Consider the following 22,051-nt stretch of genomic DNA (forward strand, 5'->3'; position numbering starts at 1 on the left):
GTATGGCAGGGTGGGTGAGGCATTTTGGCAAATTGAGTCCTTTGAAGAGATTGAGGGAAGTTATGGGTAACTAATTTTATCTTGCTTTGTGAACTGAAATGCCTCCCTACCGCAGGTTCAAATCATCTGTGTGCAACATGGTGTACCCTAAACCTAGACAAGAATACTACAGGTAATATGACTATATATGGTTGGGGGTGCATCCTAATAATCGCTTTCCTCCTGAAGTGTGCACTCGTTCACTACTCGACACAAATTTAAAAGCATTTGATTGGCTCTAGAGGGAGTTTGCATAGACCAGTGATGTCCATTCAAATCCATGAAGGGAAGTGAACAAGCACACTTCGGGAGAAAGGAGCGCTATTTGGGATGGATACTACCTTGGTCCCTCGCTCCATCGGTTTATACCACCAGTCCATTTCTTCTGTTGCACATCGTAGTCACGTGAGTGTAACAAACTATTTCTCAGCAATTCTCATCCATTGCATATATCCGACATGACCAATACCTTATTGAAGACATTCCCCGTATAATGTTTTCAGACTGAGGACACTGCGTAGGCGAATAAGCCTGCATAATAAGATTGGCACTTGGATGGTGGGTTCAAAGGATCTCAGCTTTATTTCCCTCGGCCACCACGGTATAATTGCATACTCATCGCACGGGAAATAATGTACAGTATCGTATTTAAGTGTGTGTGTGGGGAGACACCGACGCCGCACATGCTCAGTCCGCAGCTCAGCCTGCTGCTCCTCGTAGGCTCCTCCCTGGCGTGCGCGTGAGGAGAGAAGAGACCGAGATCCGCAAGCGGTTCAGAGGGGGGGTGCGTCGCGCAGGCAGGACCGAGGAGGAATCACCACAGCCCCGGCCGGGACTGCCAGACCCGACCCGCTGGATCCCTGGAGGAACGGAGAGAACACGTCGCCCAAGGGAGAGGAGCTCTGTTCAGGTAACAGTGGAAAACAACACCGCCTCAGTCGCATTAGGGACCTCAGGTGCCGCTGTTGTAATCCGCGCAATACGCGTTGACGGCTGTGTGGTGATGAGGAGACTGCGACTGTGGTTGGAAAGAAAATACAGTATGTTAGGCATGCGAGCAGCTGTCGCGACGTGTGTTGTCCTCAAAGTACGGGAGACACGCGAGACATGATCCCATTTACGCCTCGCCGATCCGCATTCAGTTCACTAAGCGTTCCGCTCGAGGGGGCAATTTGACCGGTCGCGTGCTGTGGGCTACCGCGCGCGACGGAAGCAGTGCATGATGTGCTTACCAGCCAGGGTTTGCGCTGCCCACAATAGACGACAGAATAACAACATATTATCCCATAAAAGAATAGCCTATCCCTGTTGTTGAAGTAGCCTACTGCAACCGTGATTTCTAGCTACAATTTGCCATTGCTGCTGTAAAACCCTATTTTCTTATTTATGCCATCCAGCAGGGTTCGCGCCGGAGTGGCGCTTTATTTGACAATCGAGTTATTTCGGAAGATTGCATTGCTAGCTTGCTACTCCGGAGATGCGAACACCCACGCGCATCCCGTCGTCTCCCTTAGCTACCAGAAGCAGCTGCTCCCAAAATTATAAACGTATAATGTTAATGGTCTACACCGATAATCTCAAACCTGAACAGTTACACACAGACTTGAGTAAATGCCCTACTGTTATTGGCAGATGTATATCAATGGCCAGATCTAATGCAGAACACCAACAGTACTTTGAAAAATAAGAAATATCTACTATAAACCTGACTTTCTGAAATTGTCATATGCTAGCCATTTGTCAAACCATATGTCATCTGACAGGTGTTGAATAACATACAACTAACTCCCTTGCTGATTCTTATATGTAGGTCTATGTGAAACCATATACTGGATGAAAGCACTCTCTCATGTAAGTATCCAATCTTTTCAATAATGCCCTCTTTTACTCATGAATCATATAGGCAAGCCTTTTAGTTATAGACAATTATGATGCCTTAGTTACAAGGTAATCCCATGGCTGGTGGTTTAGGAGTGACTGTTGAGGAAACAGAACGTTCAGATAGAAATGTGTTGTGTAGAGCATAAATGATTGTCTTTCAGATAGAAATAGGGAACCATGTCTGCTCGATTCATTCTTTTTCTATCTGCAACCTTCAGAGCATTTAACATCACTGAATAAAACCCTGGTGTCAGATGCATGGATTGGCCAGCTAGTGGCTTGCTAAAGGATACTGCAGAGAGGAAGAAAGGATGGCATGATGCTGCTGGCTGGGATAGCCCTCCTCATAACACATTCATGGAGAGGGAGGGGCGAGGGGGAAGGCCCTGCCTGCCTGTGGTGCACCCCTCCACCAGCCAACCAGTGCAGATATCCTCTTAGTTGTTTTATTTATTTCTCTCTGCGCTATACCACAGTCAGGGATGGAAAGAGAGATTCCCCTATTTCTATCTCTCTGTACATTACCCCACCACCAAAGAGAAAGAGGGGGATCTCCCTTCCCATTTCTCTTGCTCTCTCTCGTCCCACCCCTCTGTCTGTCTTTTTCGGTCTTTCTCGGTCTTGATGTTCTAGTAGTCTATCAAATTAACCCTTGCAATGAGGAACTATATATGTGCGTTTTTAATTTTCACAGGATTACTGATTTTGTGTATCAGGAGTTTATTGTAAAATAGAAATGTTCTGTACATGTCAGTTCATAGTTGTATGTAATATCAAAATTCTGAATGATTCATTTTGACAACTCAAAATATCAAGCGTATGGGACGATCTGCCAGAAGATGATTCTGCGATAATTGGCTTTAAAGTTCAATCTTGTGTTCTCTTTAATTTAACAACATGATTTGGGGTATTTCGACTACTATGGTAGAGCACATGGAACAGAACAAGGCTATCCTAATAACTACATTTAGACAAAAATGCAGATAGAGCCTTATAGTCCCAAGCTCTCTGTCATCACCAACATTTCCAAAACGGAGATAGGACTAAACGGTTTTTCTTTGCAAAAACAAGATGGTACTTTGAAAAAAGTGTTTCTGCATGAAGGTTAAATAAAATAAATAAATTAAGAGTATTATGGTATAGGCCTAGTCCAGTTTGGAGGGATTTAGATGTTTTTTTTTTCATCTAGTTCTCAAATCAAATTTGATTTGTCACATACACATGGTTAGCAGATGTTAATGCGAGTGTAGCGAAATGCTTGTGCTTCTAGTTCCGACAATGCAATAATAAACAACGAGTAATCTAACCTAACAATTTCACAACAGCTACATTATACAAACAAGGGTAAAAGGATGAAGAATATGTACATAAAGATATATGAATGAGTGATGGTACAGAACGGCAAAGGCAAGATGCAGTAGATGGTATCGAGTTCAGTATATACAGTGCCTTGCGAAAGTATTCGGCCCGCTTGAACTTTGCGACCTTTTGCCACATTTCAGGCTTCAAACATAAAGATATAAAACTGTATTTTTTTGTGAAGAATCAACAACAAGTGGGACACAATCATGAAGTGGAACGAATTTTATTGGATATTTCAAACTTTTTTAACAAATCAAAAACTGAAAAATTGGGCGTGCAAAATTATTCAGCCCCCTTAAGTTAATACTTTGTTGCGCCACCTTTTGCTGCGATTACAGCTGTAAGTCGCTTGGGGTATGTCTCTATCAGTTTTGCACATCGAGAGACTGAAATTTTTCCCATTCCTCCTTGCAAAACAGCTCGAGCTCAGTGAGGTTGGATGGAGAGCATTTGTGAACAGCAGTTTTCAGTTCTTTCCACAGATTCCCGATTGGATTCAGGTCTGGACTTTGACTTGGCCATTCTAACACCTGGATATGTTTATTATTGAACCATTCCATTGTATGTTTTGGATCATTGTCTTGTTGAAAGACAAATCTCCGTCCCAGTCTCAGGTCTTTTGCAGACTCCATCAGGTTTTCTTCCAGAATGGTCCTGTATTTGGCTCCATCCATCTTCCCATCAATTTTAACCATCTTCCCTGTCCCTGCTGAAGAAAAGCAGGCCCAAACCATGATGCTGCCACCACCATGTTTGACAGTGGGGATGGTGTGTTCAGGGTGATGAGCTGTGTTGCTTTTACGCCAAACATAACGTTTTGCATTGTTGCCAAAAAGTTCAATTTTGGTTTCATCTGACCAGAGCACCTTCTTCCACATGTTTGGTGTGTCTCCCAGGTGGCTTGTGGCAAACTTTAAACAACACTTTTTATGGATATCTTTTAAGAAATGGCTTTCTTCTTGCCACTCTTCCATAAAGGCCAGATTTGTTTAATATACGACTGATTGTTGTCCTATGGACAGAGTCTCCCACCTCAGCTGTAGATCTCTGCAGTTCATCCAGAGTGATCATGGGCCTCTTGGCTGCATCTCTGATCAGTCTTCTCCTTGTATGAGCTGAAAATTTAGAGGGACGGCCAGGTCTTGGTAGATTTGCAGTGGTCTGATACTCTTTCCATTTCAATATTATCGCTTGCACAGTGCTCCTTGGGATGTTTAAAGCTTGGGAAATCTTTTTGTATCCAAATCCGGCTTTAAACTTCTTCACAACAGTATCTCGGACCTGCCTGGTGTGTTCCTTGTTCTTCATGATGCTCTCTGCGCTTTTAACGGACCTCTGAGACTATCACAGTGCAGGTGCATTTATACGGAGACTTGATTACACACAGGTGGATTGTATTTATCATCATTAGTCATTTAGGTCAACATTGGATCATTCAGAGATCCTCACTGAACTTCTGGAGAGAGTTTGCTGCACTGAAAGTAAAGGGGCTGAATAATTTTGCACGCCCAATTTTTCAGTTTTTGATTTGTTAAAAAAGTTCCACTTCATGATTGTGTCCCACTTGTTGTTGATTCTTCACAAAAAAATACAGTTTTATATCTTTATGTTTGAAGCCTGAAATGTGGCAAAAGGTCGCAAAGTTCAAGGGGGCCAAATACTTTCGCAAGGCACTGTACATATGAGATGAGTAATGTAGGGTATGTAAACATTATATTAAGTGGCATTGTTTAAAGTGGCTAGAGACACATGTATTAATCAAATCAAATGTATTTATATAGCCCTTCTTACATCAGCTGATATCTCAGTGCTCTACAGAAACCCAGCCTAAAACCCCAAACAGCAAGCAATGCAGGTGTAGAAGCACAGTGGCTAGGAAAAACTCCCTAGAAAGGCCAAAACCTAGGAAGAAACCTAGAGGAACCAGGCTATGAGGGGTGGCCAGTCTTCTTCTGGCTGTTTATTAAGTAATTAATTTGCATTTTATTGCATGACATAAGTATTTGATAAAGCAGAACTTAATATTTGGTACAGAAACCTTTGTTTGCAATTACAGAGATCATACGTTTCCTGTAGTTCTTGACCAGGTTTGCACAAGCTGCAGCAGGGATTTTTAACCACTCCTCCATACAGACCTTCTCCAGGTCCTTCAGGTTTCGGGGCTGTCGCTGGGCAATACGGACTTTCAGCTCCCTCCAAAGATTTTCTATTGGGTTCAGGTCTGGAGACTGGCTAGGCCACTCCAGCATCTTGAGATGCTTCTTACGGAGCCATTCCTTAGTTGCCCTGGCTGTGTGTTTCGGGTCGTTGTCATGCTGGAAGACCCAGCCACCACCCATCTTCAATGCTCTTACTGAAGGGAGGTTGTTGGCCAAGATCTCGCGATACATGGCCCCATCCATGCTCCCCTCAATACGGTGCAGTCGTCCTGTCCCCTTTGCAGAAAAGCATCCCCAAAGAATGATGTTTCCACCTCCATGCTTCACGGTTGGGATGGTGTTCTTGGGGTTGTACTCATCTTTCTTCTTCCTCCAAACACGGTGAGTGGAGGTTAGACCGGCAGGGTAGCCTAGTGGTTAGAGCGTTGGACTAGTAACCGAAAGGTTGCAAGTTCATATACCCTAGCTGACAAGGTACAAATCTGTCGTTCTGCCCCTGAACAGGCAGTTAACGCTAGGCCGTCATTGAAAATAAGAATTTGTTCTTAACTGACTTGCCTAGTTAAATAAAGGTAAATAAAAAAAGACCAAAAAGCTCTATTTTTGTCTCATCAGACCACATGACCCTCTCCCATTCCTCCTCTGGATCATCCAGATGGTCATTGGCAAACTTCAGACGGGCCTGGACATGCGCTGGCTTGAGCAGGGGGACCTTGCGTGCCCTGCAGGATTTTAATCCATGACGGCGTAGTGTGTTACTAATGGTTTTCTTTGAGACTCTGGCCCCAGCTCTCTTCAGGTCATTGACCAGGTCCTGCTGTGTAGTTCTGGGCTGATCCCTCACCTTCCTCATGATCATTGATGCCCCACAAGGTGAGATCTTGCATGGAGCCCCAGACCGAGGGTGATTGGCCATCATCGAAAATCTTCCATTTTCTAATAATTGCGCAAACAGTTGTTGCCTTCTTACCAAGCTGCTTGCCTATTGTCCTGTAGCCCATCCCAGCCTTGTGCAGGTCTACAATTCTATCCCTGATGTCCTTACACAGCTCTCTGGTCTTGGCCATTGTGGAGAGGTTGAAGTCTGTTTGATTGAGTGTGTGGACAGGTGTCTTTTATACAGGTAACGAGTTCAAACAGGTGCAGTTAAGTAATGAGTGGAGAACAAGCGGGCTTCTTAAAGAAAAACAAACAGTTATGTGAGCCGGAATTCTTACTGGTTGGTAGGTGATCAAATACTTATGTCATGCAATAAAATGCAAATTAATTACTTAAAAATCATACAATGTGATTTTCTTAAATTTTGTTTTAGATTCTGTCTCTCACAGTTGAAGTGTACCTATGATAAAAAAAAATTACAGACCTCTACATGCTTTGTAAGTAGGAAACACTGCCGATTTTGCAGGTTATCAAATATTTGTTCTACCCACTGTACATATGAGATGAGTAATGTAGGGTATGTAAACATTATTAAGTGGCATTGTTTAAAGTGGCTAGTGATATATTTTTTACATGTATGGCAGCAGCCACTCAATGTTAGTGGTGGCTGTTTAACAGTCTGATGGCCTTGAGATAGAAGCTGTTTTTTAGTCTCTCAGTCCCTGCTTTGATGCACCTGTACTGACCTCGCATTCTGGATGATAGCGGGGTGAACAGGCAGTAGTGCGGGTGGTTGTTGTCCTTGATGATCTTTATGGCCTTCCTGTGACGTCGGGTGGTGTAGGTGTCCTGGAGGGCAGGTCGTTTTCCCCCGGTGATGCGTTGTGAAGACCACACTACCCTCTGGAGAGCCTTATGGTTGTGAGCGGAGCAGTTGCCGTACCAGGCGGTGATACAGCCCGTCAGGATGCTCTCCATTGTGCATCTGTAAAAGTTTGTGAGTGCTTTTGGCGACATGCCAAATTTCTTCAGTGTGTGGGTGGACCAATTCAGTTTGTCCGTGATGTGTACGCCGAGGAACTTAAAACTTAGTACCCTCTCCACTACTGTCCTGTCGATGTAGATAGGAGGGTGCTCCCTCTGCTGTTTCCTGAAGTCCACGATCATCTCCTTTGTTTTGTTGACGTTGAGTGTGAGGTTATTTTCCTGACACCACACTCCGAGGACCCTCACCTCCTTCTTGTAAGCCGTCTCGTCGTTGTTGGTAATCAAGCCTACCACTGTGGTGTCGTCTGCAAACTTGATGAATGAGTTGGAGGCGTGCATGGCCACGCAGTCGTGGGTGAACAGGGAGTACAGGAGAGGGCTCAGAACGCACCCTTGTGGGGCCCCAGTGTTGAGGATCAGCGGGGTGGAGATGTTGTTACCTACCCTCACCACCTGGGGGCGGGCCGTCAGGAAGTCCAGGACCCAGTTGCACAGGGCGGGGGGTCTCGAGCTTGATGACGAGTTTGGAAGGTACTATGGTGTTAAATGCTGAGCTGTAGTCGATGAACAGCATTCTCACATAGGTATTCCTCTTGTCCAGATGGGTTATGGCAGTGTGCAGTGTGGTTGCGATTGCGTCGTCTGTGGACCTATTGAGGCGGTAAGCAAATTGGAGTGGGTCTAGGGTGTCAGGTAGGGTGGAGGTGATATGGTCCTTGACTAGTCTCTCAAAGCACTTTATGACGACGGAAGTGAGTGCTATGGGGCGATAGTCGTTTAGCTCAGTTAATTTGCTTTCTTGGGAACAGGAACAATGGTGGCCCTCTTGAAGCATGTGGAACAGCAAACTGGGATAAGAATTGATTTAATATGTCCGTAATCACACCAGCCATCTGGTCTGCGCATGCTCTGAGGACGTGGCTGGGGATGCCGTCTGGGCCTGCAGCCTTGCAAGGGTTAACACGTTTAAATGTTTTACTTACGTTGGCTGCAGTGAAGGAGAGTCCGCAGGTTTTGGTAGCGGGCCGTGTCAGTGGCACTGTATTGTCCTCAAAGCGAGCAAAGAAGTTGTTTAGCCTGTCTTGGAGCAAGACATCCTGGTCCGCGACGGGGCTGGTTTTCTTTTTGTAATCTGTGATTGACTGTAGACCCTGCCAAATATCTCTCGTGCCTGAGCTGTTGAATTGTGACTCTACTTTGTCTCTATAATGACGCTTAGCTTGTTTGATTGCCTTGCGGAGGGAATAGCTACACTGTTTGTATTTGGTCATGTTTCCGGTCACCTTGCCCTGGTTAAAAGCAGTGGTTCGTGCTTTCAGTTTCGAGCAAATGCTGCCATCAATCCACGGTTTCTGGTTGGGGAATGTTTTAATAGTTGCTGTGGGTACGACATCGCCAATGCACTTGCTAATGAACTCGCTCACCGAATCAGTGTATTCGTCAATGTTGTTGTTTGACGCAATGAAGCGTGGAATCAGGTTGGTCGGACCAGTGTTGAACAGACCTGAGACCGGGAGCTTCCTGTTTTAGTTTCTGTCTATAGGCTTGAAGCAACAAAATGGAGTTGTGGTCAGCTTTTCCGAAAGGAGGGCGGGGGAGGGCCTTATATGCGTCGTGGAAGTTAGAATAACAATGATCCAGGGTTTTACCAGCCCTGGTAGCACAATCAATATGCTGATAGAATTTAGGGAGTCTTGTTTTCAGATTAGCCTAATGTAGGCTAATGTGATTAGCATGAGGTTGTAAGAAACCCCAAAAAATCCCAGGATATAGACATATCTGATATGGGCAGAAAGCTTAAATTCTTGTTAGTCTAACTGCACTGTTCAATTTACAGTAGGTATTACAGTGAAATAATACCAATCTATTGTTTGAGGAGAGTGCACAATTATCAACTTGAAAATGTATGAATAAACCAATTACGCACATTTGGGCAGTCTTGATACAACAGTTTAAAAAGACATACAATGGTTCATTGGATCAGTCTAAAACTGTGCACATTCACTGCTGCCATCTAGTGACCAAAGTCTACATTGCGCCTGAGCTGGAATAATTACATTAGGGCCCTTCTCTTGCCATTAAAAGATGAAGGTGCAATTATTTTTTTAAACGCATGTTTTTCTCTTAGTATCTTTTTACCAGATCTAATGTGTTATTCTCCTACATTAATTTCACATTTCCACACACTTCAAAGTGTTTCCTTTCAAATGATATCAAGAACATGCATATCCTTGCTTCAGGTCCTGAGCTACAGGCATTTAGATTTGGGTGTCATTTAAGCTGAAACTTGAAAAAAGAAAAATAAAGAAAAATAAACTGTATTCTGGGTAGCCATTTGATTAGCTGTTCAGAAGTCTTATGGCTTGGGGGTAGAAGCTGTAACCTCTCTGGGATATGTGGGTTGCTAGCGTCCCACCTGGCCAAAAGCCAGGGAAAATGCAGAGCGCCAAATTCAAATAAATTACTATAAAAAATCAAACTTTCATTAAATCACACATGCAAGATGGCAAATTAATGCTACACTTGTTGTGAATCCAGCCCAACATGTCAGATTTCAAAAAGGCTTTTCGGCGAAAGCAAACGATGCTATTATCTGACGATAGCACCTCCGTAAACAAAGAGAGAAACCATATTTAAACCCTGCAGGCGCGACACAAAACGCAGAAATAAAAATATAATTCATGCCTTACCTTTGACGAGCTTCTTTTGTTGGCAATCCAATATGTCCCATAAACATCACAAATGGTCCTTTTGTTCGATTAATTCCGTCGGTATATATCTAAAATGTCCATTTATTTGGCGTGTTTGATCCAGAAAAACACCGGTTCCAACTTGCGCAACATGACTACAAAATATCTTAAAAGTTACCTGTAAACTTTGCCAAAACATTTCAAACTACTTTTGGAATACAACTTTAGGTATTTTTTTACGTAAATAATCGATACAATTGAAGAAGGGATGATCTGTGTTCAATACAGGAGGAAAACAAACTGTAGCTAGCTTTCTGGTCACGCGCCTCTATCTAACAGTACACTTCAAGTGACCCTCGTTCAAGATGGCCATACTTCTTCATTACACAAAGGAAAAACCTCAACCAATTTCTATAGACTGTTGACATCCAGTGGAAGCGATAGGAACTGCAAGAAGGTCCCAATGAAAACCAATTGAAAAGAGAGTGACCTCAAAAACAAAATCTGAATGGTTTGTCCTCGGGGTTTCGCCTGCTAAATAAGTTCTGTTATACTCACAGACATGATTCAAACAGTTTTAGAAACTTCAGTGTTTTCTATCCAAATCTACTAATAATATGCATATCTTATCTTCTGGGGATGAGTAGCAAGCAGTTGATTTTGGGCATGCATGTCATCCGGACGTGAAAATACTGCCCCGTCACCAAGAAGTTAAGAAACCTTTTGGACCTAGACTGGACCTAGACTTGGCACTCCTGCCGTGTGGTAGCAGAGAGAACAGCCTATGACTAGGGTGGCTGGAGTCTTTGACAATATTTAGGGCCTTCCTCTGACACCGCCTGGTATAGAGGTCCTGGATAGCAGGAAGCTTGGCCCGAGTGATGTACTGGGCCATACGCATTACTCTCTAATGCCTTGTGGTCAGAGGCCGAACAGTTGCCATATCAAGCAAGGATGCAACCAGTCCGGATGCTCTCGATAGTGCAGCTGTAGAACTTTTTGAGGATCTGAGGACCCATGCCAAATCTTTTCAGTCTCCTGAGGGGGAATAGGTTTTGTCGTGCCCTCTCCACGACTGTCTTGGTGTGTTTGAACTATGATAGTTTTTTGGTGTTGTGGACACCAAGAACTTGAAGCTCTCAACCTGCTCCACTGCAGCCCCATTAATATTGGGGCATGCTCATTCCTCCTTTTCCTGTTGTCCACAATCATCTCCTTTGTCTTGGTCACTTTGAGAGGTTGTTATCCTGGCACCACACAGCCAGGTCTCTGACCTGCTCCCTATAGGCTGTCTCATACTTGTCGGTGATCAGTCCTACCACTGTTGTATCGTCTGCAAACTTAATGATTGGTGTTGGAGTCGTGCCTGGCCATGCAGTCATGAGTGAACAAGGAGTACAGGAGGGGACTGAGTACACAACCCTGAGGCCGTGTTGAGGATCAGTGTGGCGAATGTATTGTTACCTACCCTTACCACCTGGGGGTGGTCTGTCAAGAAGTCCAGAATCCAGTTACAGAGTCCCTGTTTAGTCCCAGGTTCCTTAGCTTAGTGATGAGCTTTGAGGGCACTATGGTGTTGAATGCTGAGCTGTAGTCAATGAAAAGCATTCTCATGTAGGTGTTCCTTTTGTCCAGGTGGGAAAGGGCAGTGTGGAGTGCAATAGAGATTGCATGATCTGTTGGGGCGGTATGCAAATTGGAGTGGGTCTAGGGTTTCTGAGATAATGGTGTTGATGTGCGCCATGAGCAGCCTTTCAAAGCACTTCATGGCTACAGACGTGAGTGCTTTGGGTCGATAGTGATTTAGGTAGGTTACCTTAGTGTTCTTGGGACTATGGTGGTCTGCTTGAAACATGTTGGTATTACAGACTCAGACAGGGACAGGTTGAAAATGTCAGTGAAGGCACTTGCCCGTTTGTCAGCTCATGCTCGGAGTGCACGTCCTGGTAATCCGTCTGGCCCTGCGGCCTTGTGAATGTTGACCTGTTTAAAGGTCTTACTCACATCGGCTAAAGAGAGTGGGATCACAGTCGTCCGGAACAGCTGATGCTCTCATGCATGCGTCTGTGTTGCTTACGTCGTGCGAGCATAGAAGTAATTTAGCTCGTCTGGAAGTCTCGTGTCACTGGGCAGCTCGCAGCTCTGCCTCCCTTTTGTAGTCTGTAATAGTTTGCAAGCCCTGCCACATCCGACGAGCGTCGGAGCCGGTATTGACGCTTTGCTTGTTTGATGGTTCGTCGGAGGGCATAGCAGGATTTCTTATAAGCATCCCGCTCCTTGAAAGTGGCAGCTCTACCCTTTAGCTCAGTGCGGCCTACCTGTAATTCATGGATTCTGGTTCGGGTATGTTCGTACAGTCACTGTGGGGACGATGTCCTTGATGCACTTATTGATGAAGCCTGTAAATTATGTGGTATACTCCTCAATGTCATCAGAAGAATCCTGAAACATATTCCATTCTGTGCTAGCAAAACAGTCCTTTAGCTTAGCATCTGCGTCATCTGACCACTTATTTATTGACCGAGTCACTGGTGCTTCCTGCTTTAGTTTTAGCTTGTAAGCACGAATCAGGAGGATAGAATTATGGTCAGATTTGCCAAATGGAGGGCGAGGGAGAGCTTTGTATGCGTCACTGTGTCTGATCTTGAGTTTATTTTCTCCTCTGGTTGCACATTTAACATGCTGATAAATCTGTTTTACCAAATTTCTAAGTTTTCCTGCATTAAAGTCCCTGGCCACTAGGAGCGTCACCTCAGGATCAATGTTTTCCTGTTTGCTTATGGCTTTACACAGCTCATTGAGTGTGGTTTTAGTGCCAGCATCAATTTGTGGGAGTAAATAGACAGCTACGGAAAATAGTGTGGTCTACAGCTTATCATGAGATACTCTACCTCAGGCGAGGAAAACCTCGAGACTTCCTTAATACTAGATTTCGTGCACCAGCTGTGGCTTACAAATATACACAGACCGCCAACCCTTGTCTTAATGGAGGTGGCTGTTCTATCTTGCCGATGCAGCGTAGACCCCGCCAGCTGAATGTTATTCATTTCGTCGTTCAGCCACGACTCATGAAACATAAGTTATTACAGTTTTTAATGTCCCTTTGGTAGGATATTTGCGATCGTAGCTCGTCTATTTTGATATTCAATGATTGTACGTTGGCTAATAGGACTTATGGTAGAGGCAGATTACCCACTCGCCGTTGGATCCTTACAAGGAACCCTGACATACGTCCCCGATATCTCCGTCTCTTTGATGGGGATGTGGGCCTTGTCATGTGTCTGAAGTAAATCCTTTGTGTCCGACTCGTTAAAGAAAAACATCTTTGTCCAGTATGAGGTGAGTAATTGCTGTCCTGATATCTAGAAGCCCGTTTTGGTCGTGGCAGAAACATTACGTACAAAATAACTTACAAATAACGCAAAAAACACACAATTGGCTGCAGTTTTACGGTCTCCTAAGCATTTCCTCCGGTGCCATTGGAATGTTTTGACAATGTTGAAACTGGTGATGTATGTTGTGGGACAGAAAATGGGCTTGTAGGCTAGCAGACTAAAGAGGTTCATTGTAGCTCGGCTAGGTAAGGGACTTCGCTGCATTGTCTGTGTATCTTTATTACAAGGTTCTGTAATATTACTGCAAACCAGTAACTTTCATATTTTTAAACTAATTTCTTTCTCATAGTCTCGCCATGAAGGTGATCATCACTGAGGGGAGAGGATGTAGTAGGCATGGTACTGTCTGACTGTACTGCTGGTATGCATCTGATTTGAGCCAACAGTGAGATGGATTGGAATAATAATGCAGGTAGAGTAGCTTCCAGTCTTTACCAAAATATTACAGGTGATATGTTGTGGTGTTGGAGACTGTCTTGCTCTTGAAGTAAGCTTAGATGTGGAGAGGGAGGAGTGTGAAGGAGAGAGGAATTTTCACTCTATAGCTGAATGTTCCAATATCCTCTTGTATATGTATTCTAAGAGCTCAGTGGGTCTGGGCAACTTAACCTTGCTCCTCCACAGTCTAAAGACTTGATTCGAAACAACCCCTGCTGAATGTTGACCAAAATCTTCCCAAGGCTGATTCATTATGTTTACTGGTCATTGCAGTGTAAGACGTGTCTTTATCGAACTCTGCAGCAGTGGTAGACGCTAATAGAAACCGATCAGATCATTTTCTTAGGACCTTACACATGTTGAACAGCTTTGATTTGAAACTCATGACTAGAGAGTTTTTGAAGGCTCTTGTTTGAGAGACTATGTGAAGATACACAAAAAACGTGTGGACATGCAAGCATGTCTTCACATGGTGATGGGAGCCCTGATAAGGAAATATCTTTCAGCTGAGAAAGAATGCCACCTACAAAACTGGCTGACCTCAACGAATATGTCAGATCTTCTCCTTCCAGCTGTGGAGGAGCAAGGTTCATTTGACATCTCACCTCACATGAGATCTGGATCATTGAATTACTTCTCAGTTCCTAGTGATCTTAAGAGCATCCCCTCTTTTAGCCCAGAGAAGTTGGATTTGTTTCTGACACCCCTTCATAGAGTTTCTTCATCACTGGAACTTGGCAAGTGAAGTTCACTGGATGGTATCGGAACTAGATGCCTGCATACAATCATTAGCTTGTGCACTAGTTACGTTACTGATGGACTTGACCAGGAATCCACTCGCTGTTTGTGTGGCATTTCTCTTGATGTCTTCACAAGATATTGTTTTAATAGACAGACTGGTCAAAGATACTTTGGCCTTACTGCTGATAATGTCACTGGGACTTCGAGCTGACAACCATGACTTTACTTGGTGATGGGACTCTGGAGAAATTAGTCTCTAAAATATTGTCTGCTCTCATGTTTGCTTATCAGGGCCTCAAGATCTTCAACCATGCGATATCCATCCCAAAAATGATCATCTCAGTGAACGGTTGAGTTTCTAATTATAGTAATTTCAGCAAAATAACTGATTGCTGTTCTATTATGCACCTGAATGTTTCCTTTTTTTGTACGATTTTCTTATAACATTTGAGTTTACAATACAACACATACGAACGACAATATCATACAAAGGTCAATTACATTACATCTGCCCAGACCCACATGTTCACACCCCCATCTCCAGTGCACGCATCACTCTCTGCCACATGGCCTCAAACTGCACCATTTTGTTTCTCTCCGCATTTAGATAATAATATATTTGTCCTTTCCATTGTGTTAATGACAGAGGATTGGTTGATTTAAAAAAAATATATAATAATTCTCCAGTTTTTATGTATATGTTTTTCCAAGATGATTGATGGGAAAAGTATCATCCAACCAATTGGGTATTTAACTGCACCCTCGTATGCCATGTCTTGAAATATGCAGACAGATGGATTCAAAGTAAATTGACATTGTATTACTTCTCACATCCAACTTTTTAACTCCATCCATAACTTTTGGACTATATAACATTCCCAGAAGGCATGGATTACTGAGTCATTGTTAGTTTTACACTTAAGATATGACTCTGCCGTTGTGCTGTAGAATTTGTGAATTTTGTCTCTTGTCTAATACATTCTATACGTGAGCTTATACTGGGTTAAGCATATATATTTAAAGTGAACTGTAATTTAGTTATGTTCCAACATTCCCTCAGTCTTGTGCCAATATCCATTATTTTTAAGTCTTGGTTCTAATAGTAGTCAGTTGGATAAACTCTCTGCAAGGTTTCTTATGGCTTACCTATCATGTGAATATAATTTTCTGATTGACATAGGATTCCCTCAAGATTGCTGTGATGTTCAAAGATTTCGAATCAAAATTGTGATATATAACTTTTAAGTTGCTTGTATTTTAAAATATCTGCATTGGTCAATCCAAAATAGCTTTTTAATGCTTTCATGGAAATAAGTATTTCCTATTACCAAGTCATTTACCCTTTTTATGCCTTTAGTTTTCCATGTGACCAATTTATTGATGAATTCTGAAAAGCTATCCAAGGATTGTTCCATAGGGGTTTTTAGGGAGTGATATTGGTTCTTGTAGAATACGTCAAATGTTCCATGTTATAGTGTTCTTAGAGAATGAGCGTAAGCTTTTTTAATATGTACCCATTGTTCCTATTTAGTGCATGTAACAATATGTCTCAAGTAAAAGCCTTGGATGGCGAATCAATACAATTGCAAGTCTGGAAGGTTAAAACCAACCTCAGACATAGGAAGATGTAAAACTTTATTTTTTTGTTCGATGAGTTTTATTTGCCCATATAAAGTCTTATGACCGTGTATACTTCTTTTAAAGAAAGTTTTTGGTGGGGTAATTGGTCTTACCTAGAATAATTATAGAAACTTTGGGAGCCATGCCATTCTTAAGAGATGCGTTCTACCTGTTAGATTAATGGGAAGATTTGTTCCATCGGTCTGCTGTCACATTGTTGAGTAATGGGATAGCTGTAGATCAAGGAGTATTCTCTTATTCTTATTGACATTATTTTGTTTTTTTCTCACGTTAATTTTATATCCTGAGATTTTAGAGTATTCTGAAAATATTTTTAGTTGGGGTGCATTGAGGTTTCAATATTGGTCAGGTATATCAAGAGATTGTCTGCAAATAAGTTGACTTTATGTTCATCCATACTGATACCTGTTTATATTTGGATCCTGTCTAATTCTTTCTGCAAGCGCTTCAATTTCACCTGAACATTTTCCACTGACGTTTATAGAAACCGTGTTGATTAATTCATTATTAAGAAATTATTAAGATGTGATGTTTAATGCAATTACAAGGTAAAATAACTTGAATGCTTCAGATGACGAGGTCACTCAGAACACAGACAGGCAGATGTGGAGACTGGGAGAAGTTCCTATAGGATCAGAAGAGAAAGATCTGAGCATTCATAATAGCAGGATCTAACCATATTTTCTAGTCTCATTTAAGGAGTGAATAAATATCCACAAGTAATTGGGGATTCAAATGGATTTGTTAAGGTGACTAGATCTCTAATTCACACACACACACACACAACTAGAACATATTTCCAGAAGTAAATGTGTGTGTGTGCTTGTTTAGTTGTCTAAATGTATTTTATGCTAGTGGAAGAAGTAAGCACATTAATGACTTGCTCCATTAGAAGTGTCTGCCAGAAGGCTATCCAGTAAAACAAACACTTATTACAAAGTAAAGATAATGATAATTATATGAATATTGTTGAATAGAAACATGTTTAGTATGCCTAACATTAGCCTATAGACCTGTTATTCAGATTCATCAACTTCTCTCCAATCACTTACATTTAGGCTTTAGACCTATTAGCTGTTGATTGCAGCTGAACCATATAGATGACCGTGTAAGTTCTTGAACCTTATCTCCGAGCTGCAGCCATCTACCCATTTGACTTGTGTAGTGTGGGAGAGAGTAGGCGTGTGCCAGCATGGGGGGTTTTCCGCTGCAGTCACGATCGAGACTCCTCTGCACCATCTGTGTCACATTCGGCCTCCAACTGCAACCTCATCATTTCCACAGGTATTCAGCTGATACATGTAATCAGTGAGTCTGAATTGAATCAGTTGCCTTCATCAATATTAGGGGTAGGCTATCTATTTCATTATGACAATATCAAATGTAGGTTTATCCATCAGTGAATAGGCTATTGATGGCAGATGTTGGTGATGGTCTCTATGGTGATGGTCTCTATGGTGATGGTCTCTGGTGATGGTCTCTATGTGAAGTAGATTTTTAGCAGATGTGAACACCTCTAAAAAGCTAAATTAATAAATAAATAAAATTGTGAGTAAGCATAGACAATTGTTTTCCAAAGGTCTGTATACTGTAGGTCAGGATCCATATTTATCAAGCATCTCAGAGTAGGAGTGCTGATCTAGGATCAGGTTCCCCCTGTGCATCTAGTCTTTATTATTGTGATATAAAAGCCAAAACTGACCCTGAATCAGCACTCCTACTCTGAGACGCTTGATGCACATGACTATTGGAAAGGTTCACAGCTCTGAGGGCATAAGCCCTATGAGTCTGAAGGCTGTGGGTGCATCCCAAATGTCTCCCTATTCCCAAAATAGTGTACCTTTTATTGACCAGAGCCCATAGGGACTCTATAGAGAATAGGGTGCTGCTTAAGATGCACACTGAGTCCATAATTGTCCATTCATATTATGAATAAATGGAGGGAAGCAGAGTGTGGGTATGAATCATTCACTGGTTTAACGGTCAGATCTAGAAGTTGGGAGCTTTGATTGACAGCTCAGGTGTTGTGCAGCTTATTCAGGTGTTGTACAGCTTGTTTTTCGTAATTTTTGCAAATGTATTAAATGATATACATGAATATCTAATTGACATAAGCATTCACATTCCTGAGTCAATACTTTGTAGAAGCACCATTGGCAGCAATTACAGCTGTGAGTCTTTCTGGGTAAGTCTCTAAGAGATTTGTATCAAGGATCTGCTGCCAAGGCAGCAGCTACTCTTCCTGGGGTCCAGAAACATTAAGGCAGTTACAGAGAATTCAGAAAGTATTCAGACCCCTTGACTTTTTCCACATTATGTTATATTACATGCTTATTGTAAAATGTATTATTGTTTTTTTCCCCTCATCAATCTATACACAACACACCATAATGACAAAGTAAATGCCAAGAGTGTGCAAAGCTGTCATGCAGGCAAAGGGTGGCTATTTGAAGAATCTCAAATATAAAATAGATTTAGATTGGTTTAACTTTTTTTTGTTACTACATGATTCCATATGTGTTATTTCATAGTGTTGATGTCTTGACTATTATTCTACATTGTAGAAAATAGAAAAAAGTAAAGAAAAACCCTTGAATGAGTAGGTGTTCTAAAACTTTTTACCAGTAGTGTGTATAAAATATTACATGACATTACATTTCATAACATTTTACCAAATGCATTTTGTGTGTTCCCTCAGGCCACTACACCACTATCACATATTTACAATACAACATCCATGTGTAAGTGTGTGTGTTGAATGCGTGTCTTATCGCGTCTGTGCCTGTGTGTGTGTCTCTTCACAGTCCCCGCTGTTCCATAAAGTTTTTCATATCTAATTTTACTGCTGACATCAGTTGTGGGGTAGAGTTCCATGTAGTCATGGCTCTATGTAGTACTGTGCACCTCCCATAGTCTGTTCTGGACTTGGGGACTGTGAAGACCTCTTGTGGCATGTCTTGTGGGGTATGCATGGGTCTCCAAACTGTGTGCTGGTAGTTTAAATGGACAGCTTGGTGCATTCAGCATTTCAACACTTCTTACAAAAACAAGTAGTGATGAAGTCAATCTCTCCTCCACTTTGAGCCATGAGAGATTTACATGCATATTATTGTTAGTTCTCCGTGTACATTTAAGGGCCAGAACAGTAGTCCAGGTGCGACCAAACTAGAGCCTGCCTAGTTGATATTGTTGTTAAAAAGGCAGAGCAGTGCTTTTTTATGGATAGGCGTCTCCCAATTTTACCTACTGTTGTATCAACATGTTTTGACCATGACTGTTTACAATCCATGGTTACTCCAAGCAGTTTAGTCACCTCAACTCAATTTCCACATTATTTGTTACAAGATTTAGTTGATGTTTAGAGTTTAGTGAATTATTTGTCCCAAATACAATGCTTTTAGTTTTTTAAATATTTAGGACTAACTTATTCCTTCCCTGCCATCCATTTTGAAACTAACTACAGCTTTTTGTTAAGTGTTGCAGTCATTTCAATCGCTGTAGTAGCTGACATGTATATCTGTAGACACACTTGCTTTACTCAAGGCCAGTGGCATGTCATTAGTAAAGATAGAAAAAGTAAGGGGTCTAGACCTGATTCTACCTGGATTATGTTGGAGAGGCTTCCATTAAAAAACACCCTCTGTGTTCTGTTAGACACGTAACTCTTAATCCACAATATAGCATGGGGTGTAAAGCCATAAGGAATACGTTTTTCCATCAGCAGATTGATCTATAATGTCAAAAGTCACACTGAAGTCTAATAAAAAAAAAACAGCCCCCACAATCTTGTTTGCTCACCTGGATTGCACAACAGTTGCCCATTTATTCTTTAAAAAATTCTTTAAGCTCTGTCAAATTGGTTGTTGATCAACCATTTTTCAGGTCTTGCAATACATTTTCAAGTAGATTTAAGCCAAATTTTTAACTCAACCATTCATGAACATTCACTGTCTTCTTGGTAAGCAAGTGTAGATTTGACCTTTTTAAAGTTGTTATCCTGCTGAAAGGTGAATTCATCTCCTAGCGTTTGGAGAAAAGCAGACTGAACCAGGTTTTCCTCTAGGATTTTGCATGTGATTAGCTCCTTTTCGTTTATTTTTTGTCCAGAAAAATTTCCCGGTCCTTAACAATTACTGCATAACAATAACATGATGCAGCCACCACTATGCTTGCGAATATGGAGAGTGGTACTCGGTAGTGTTGAGGCAAATCCAATACAACAATTTCTATTCAGGAAAAAAGGTTAATTGCTTTGCCACATTTTTTTGCAGTATTACTTTAGTGTCTTGTTGCAAACATGATGGATGTTTTGGAATATTTGTATTCTGTACAGGCTTCCTTCTTTTCACTGTCAGTTAGGTTAGTATTGTGGAGTAACTACTATGTTGTTGGTCCGTCCTCAGTTTTCTCCTATCACAGCCATTAAACTCTGTAACTGTTTTAAAGTCACCATTGGCCTCATGGTGAAATCCTTGAGCGGTCCCCCTCTCTCCGGCAACTGAGTTCGGAAGGACGCCTGTATCTTTGTAGTGATTTGTTGTATTGATACACCATCCAAAGTGTAATGAATAACTTCTCCATGCTCAAAGGAATATTCAATGTCTGCTTTTTTTCCCCATCTACTTAAAGGTGCCTTTCTTTGAGGCGTTGGAAAACCTCCCTGGCCTTTGTGGTTGAATCTGTGTTTGAAATTCACTGCTCGACTGAGGGATCTTACAGATAATTGTACTTGTGGCGTACAGAGATGAAGTATTCATTCAAAAAACATGTTAAACACAATTATTGCACACAGAGTGAATCTATGCAGTTTATACTGAACAAAAATATAAACTCAACATTTAAAGTGCTGGTGCCATATTTCATAAAATAAAAGATCCCTGTAATGGTCCATACGCACAAAAAGCTTATTTCTCTCATTTTGTGCACAAATTTGTTTACCTCCCTGTTAGTGATTATTTCTCCTTTGCCAGGATTTTTCTCCTTTGCCAAAATACATTTTTTTTTAAATGGAACCTTTAACTGGGCAAGTCAGTTAAGAACGAATGCTTATTTACAATGACGGCCTATTGGGGAAAATGACAGATTTTTACCTTGTCAGCTCAGGGATTCGATTTAGCAACCTTTGGGTTACTGGCCCAACGCTCTAAACACTAGGCTACCTGCCACCCCAAAATAATGCCGCCAAGATAATCCATCCACCTGACAGGTGTGGAATATCAAGAAGTTGATTAAACAGCATGATCATTACAAAGGTGCACCTTGTGTTGGTGGCAATAAAAGGCCACTAAAATGCCACAGAGGTCTCAAGTTTTAATGGAGCATGCAATTGGCATGCTGACTGCAGGAATGTCCGCCAGAGCTGTTGCAAGATAATTTAATGTTAATTTCTCTACCATAAGCCGCCCCCAACGTCGTATTAGACAATTTTGCAGTACGTCCAACCGGCCTCACAACCGCAGAACACTTGTAACCTCTGTGGGGGTAATTCTAACCAAAAGGAGAGAGGCTGTATTCTTCAAAACAACTTTATTAAAAGATTTGCAAAAATGGAGCAGTTAACTATGCACTTCAACAGTTGTGCAGTTTAAGGCCCAACGAACAGTGTCGGCTCTCAACTTTTATAGAGAAGTACATCCTTTTTGTATACATGGCAGTCAGCAGATAGTGTGTAAAAGACAATTAGTTGTCTGTGCAGATTTAAGATGGCTTGAGGGTTCAACCGTTAAACTGCATTCACAACAGTAAACACTATAATATGCTCCTTTCTGCAAGTTTCCATATGTGTGACTTCCTGTATGTAGTAAACCCATGGGATGTCACATGCTACGGTCACATCCAA

At 41.9% G+C, this 22,051-nt stretch overlaps 1 protein-coding gene across 2 annotated transcripts in view; it reads left to right on the top strand.

Annotated features, from left to right (window-relative positions):
- The first annotated feature begins 668 nt into the window (after positions 1–668).
- The window catches only part of LOC110534864 (calpain-5-like), a 78,937-nt gene continuing 57,554 nt past the window's right edge, over positions 669–22,051 (top strand). The window contains exons 1-2 of one of the 2 annotated variants that reach the window (XM_036989870.2): positions 669–949; positions 1,850–1,890. In XM_036989870.2, the coding sequence (XP_036845765.2) occupies positions 1,889–1,890 (2 nt within the window). In that variant the 5' untranslated portion in view covers positions 669–949; positions 1,850–1,888. Of the gene's footprint in view, positions 950–1,849; positions 1,891–17,297; positions 17,497–22,051 lie in introns of those variants that run through there. The other variant, XM_090186111.1, reaches the window with a different exon arrangement.

Source organism: Oncorhynchus mykiss, chromosome 10 (assembly GCF_057628025.1).
Source record: "Oncorhynchus mykiss isolate SJ-2025 chromosome 10, ASM5762802v1, whole genome shotgun sequence".
NCBI classification, from domain to species: domain Eukaryota; kingdom Metazoa; phylum Chordata; class Actinopteri; order Salmoniformes; family Salmonidae; genus Oncorhynchus; species Oncorhynchus mykiss.